General features: G+C 55.4%; 1 protein-coding gene across 1 annotated transcript; it reads left to right on the forward strand.

The window, feature by feature from the left end:
• The first annotated feature begins 1,729 nt into the window (after positions 1–1,729).
• LOC122541983 (protein shisa-9-like) lies at positions 1,730–2,540 on the forward strand. Its single transcript, XM_043679278.1, has one exon. It carries the CDS (start codon positions 2,037–2,039, stop codon positions 2,538–2,540), a length of 504 nt encoding a protein of 167 aa, XP_043535213.1. The 5' UTR covers positions 1,730–2,036.
• The last annotated feature ends 469 nt before the right edge of the window (positions 2,541–3,009 follow it).

Genomic DNA, 3,009 nt, shown 5'->3' on the forward strand with positions numbered 1-3,009 from the left:
CCCCTGCGGGGGCTCCCTCCCATAGTTCAACAATGTGCACGTCAAGGTGGGGGCGGGGGGGTTACAGGGATAATGTCAGGGAGTTGGGGGCGGGGGGTGGGGTTGGAATGCCCTTTGGAAGGTTGGTATGGGCTTGAATGGCCTCCATCCACATGGTTGGGATGATGACGATGATTCAATCCCCCGACCCTTTGACCTTGGCTAAGTTGTGGGAGCCCTCGGACCTTGGCCAAGCCTGAAGGGTTACCTGACCCTCTTGGTGACCCTTCAGGCTGAGGGTCAGACTCTGTTTCTTCACTGACAGTGAGGAGACTTTGAATATGGCTCAGGACCAGTCAACACATCATGGAGCTACCATGTGGTGTCTGTAACCTTGAACCCTAACCCTGACTCTCACCTTCGATAGGGACTTACACAATCTCGTCCCAGTGCAGCTGAACCCAGGCTTTTATACTGTCTTACCGTAAGCTCCTTGCATTTGGCAGAGTCTCCTGATAAAGCCCAGGATGCTGTTTGTTGATTGAACCACTCCCTCTCCTTTGCCTTACCCACTGTCACCGATATCTAGGCCCAGTGGGTGCCTCTGCCTCTGCTCTCCCCTCACCATCCCAGCCTTTATGTAGCACCGTCACTCTTCCGTCTCCTGTGATCAATGCATCACTCCACTCTGCTACGCATTAAATCTCCGAGCTTCCTGAACGCTCTCTGTGTGAGCTTTGGCAATCCATTTCCAGGCTCCGCGCTGCTCACAACACGGGCACGGGCCCAACTTAACCTTGAGACCGGAATAACTCCAGTCACGGGGAGTTTGACTAAAGTATAAACTGGTCAAGGAGAGGCGATGTAGCACTGTCCATTCCATATTGAGGCTGTAAACCGTCATTTGTGACATTCAGAGACAGACCACGCTCTAATCTTAGTCACATTATGGAAAGACTTCCGTGCTCCGTGAATTCTACTGGTCAGTATACCCCATGTGCCTCTCCGCCCGTGTATCTGTCATTCACACCGTCCAGCCCTCTGTGTGCTTCCATCTTCTCCTTAGCTCAGCCCACACTGTGCTATTTACACCCTGTGAAGAGCAGCTCCGCGCGGAATTGCTCCAGGGTCCTAAAGCCTTCGCACAATGACATGTATAAGACGGCCAATCGGAAGCTCACGAGGGGCTGATTGCTTGCCCAGAGAGTGGGCAACATTGGTGCCATGGGGGCAGTAGGAAGGCTGGGCAAACACACAGGAGAGAGAGAGAGGTGTACGGAGAGGGCTGGTATGCAGAGAGTCGGCATGAGGGTTGGTGCGCAGCGGGGCCCAATGGCCATGGCGTGGCCACCGTTGTGTGAATTTCAGGGTCAAATGAACCCAAGGCAAGGGAGGGGCGGGTGGGAAACGGGTGAAGATGGCTTACGCCACCCTGGGAGTGGGGGCTCTGTATCATTGCCTTTCTCTCGACCAGAGTACGACCACACAGGCCAGAACTGGAGCCCACAACCCGAGTGAGTATATCGCAGCGATGCTCCCCCACTTTAGCAGAGACAGAGTGGAGAACTCGGAGGAGGTGAAAGCAAAGAACTCGATGAAGATAAAACCCAGCAGGAGCTAGCTTTCAGTGAGATGACGTTCTGCAGGTCAGATGGAATGTGTCCAGGCATTGTTATTAAAGTGAGTAATGCTCTGTGAGTGGCTCTGTGTTTACAGAGTGCGTACTGATGTGTCTCTATCTGTGCTGATTCCCACAGGGATTAAATGGCGATGTGATTTACCATCTCGGCCTCCAGCTCACGCTATTGGGTGGACCTGGATAGTCGTTCGTCACTCCTGTGTCTCTCTCTCTCTCTCCCTCTCACCCACACACATGTCAAGGAGGCTGCCTGAGGTATTGACCCCGTCTCTCTGAACTGCATGTCACCTCCGACCTCGGCGCTTGACGGAGCACGCTGACCTCCGACCTTCCGGAGGAGCAAGACGCCATCTTGACCGGCCATAGCCCCCCCCTCCTCCTCCCGTGTTGGCTCTCCCGGCCACGCCCGCGGGTGGCGATGGGCGGACTCTGGGGTTACCTGCTGACGGGGCAGGTGTTGATCTGGGTGCGGGCGCACGGTGGCGAAGTGGAGCAGTCGGAAACCGTGCCGGCGGACAATGGGACCAGAGCCGGGGAGGCTCCGACCGAGCGACCCTCGACCTCCGACCGTTGCCGCGGTTACTACGACGTGATGGGCCAGTGGGACCCGCCGTTTAACTGCAACGCCCACACCTACCTGTACTGCTGTGGCACCTGCGGCTACCGTTTCTGCTGTGAGTTTGCCCACGACCGCCTGGACCAGAGCACCTGCACCAACTACGACACGCCCAACTGGGTCAACACGGGCAAGCCGCCCGTCAAAGTGGACGAACCCGTGGAGGGCCCGGCCAAGGACAAGACCAACATGATCGTCTACATCATCTGCGGGGTGGTAGCCGTGATGGTGCTGGTGGGAATTTTCACCAAACTCGGCCTGGAGAAGGCCCGAAGGCCTCAGACGGAGATGAACATGTCGAGGTAAGACCAGCTGCTCGCTTTTACTCTCAACAACTGTGCGCAGTCACAGAGATGTACAGCACGGAAACAGACCCTTCGGTCCAACCCGTCCATGCCGTCCAGATATCCCAAACCCAATCTAGTCTCACCTGCCAGCACTTATACCCGGACGGGGGGATGGAGGAATCCGTCTCGAGATTCCTAATGGGGTCAGGAATGTCACTCTCGGTTCCTGGTCCTTTCCCTAGCTAACGTCATGACTATCGCGCAATACATGACACTTTGCTGTTAAGGAAAGTGCCTCAAAGACTCATAGAGTCAGAGAGATGTACAGCAAGGAACCAGACCCTTCGGTCCAACCTGTCCAGGCCGACCAAATATCCCAACCCAATCTAGTCCCATTTGCCAGCACTTGACCCATATCCCTCCAAACCCTTCCTATTCATATACCCATCCAAATGCCTCTTAAATGTTGCAAGTGTACCAACCTCCAC

This window comes from Chiloscyllium plagiosum, chromosome 39, assembly GCF_004010195.1.
Source record: "Chiloscyllium plagiosum isolate BGI_BamShark_2017 chromosome 39, ASM401019v2, whole genome shotgun sequence".
NCBI classification, from domain to species: Eukaryota; Metazoa; Chordata; class Chondrichthyes; order Orectolobiformes; family Hemiscylliidae; genus Chiloscyllium; species Chiloscyllium plagiosum.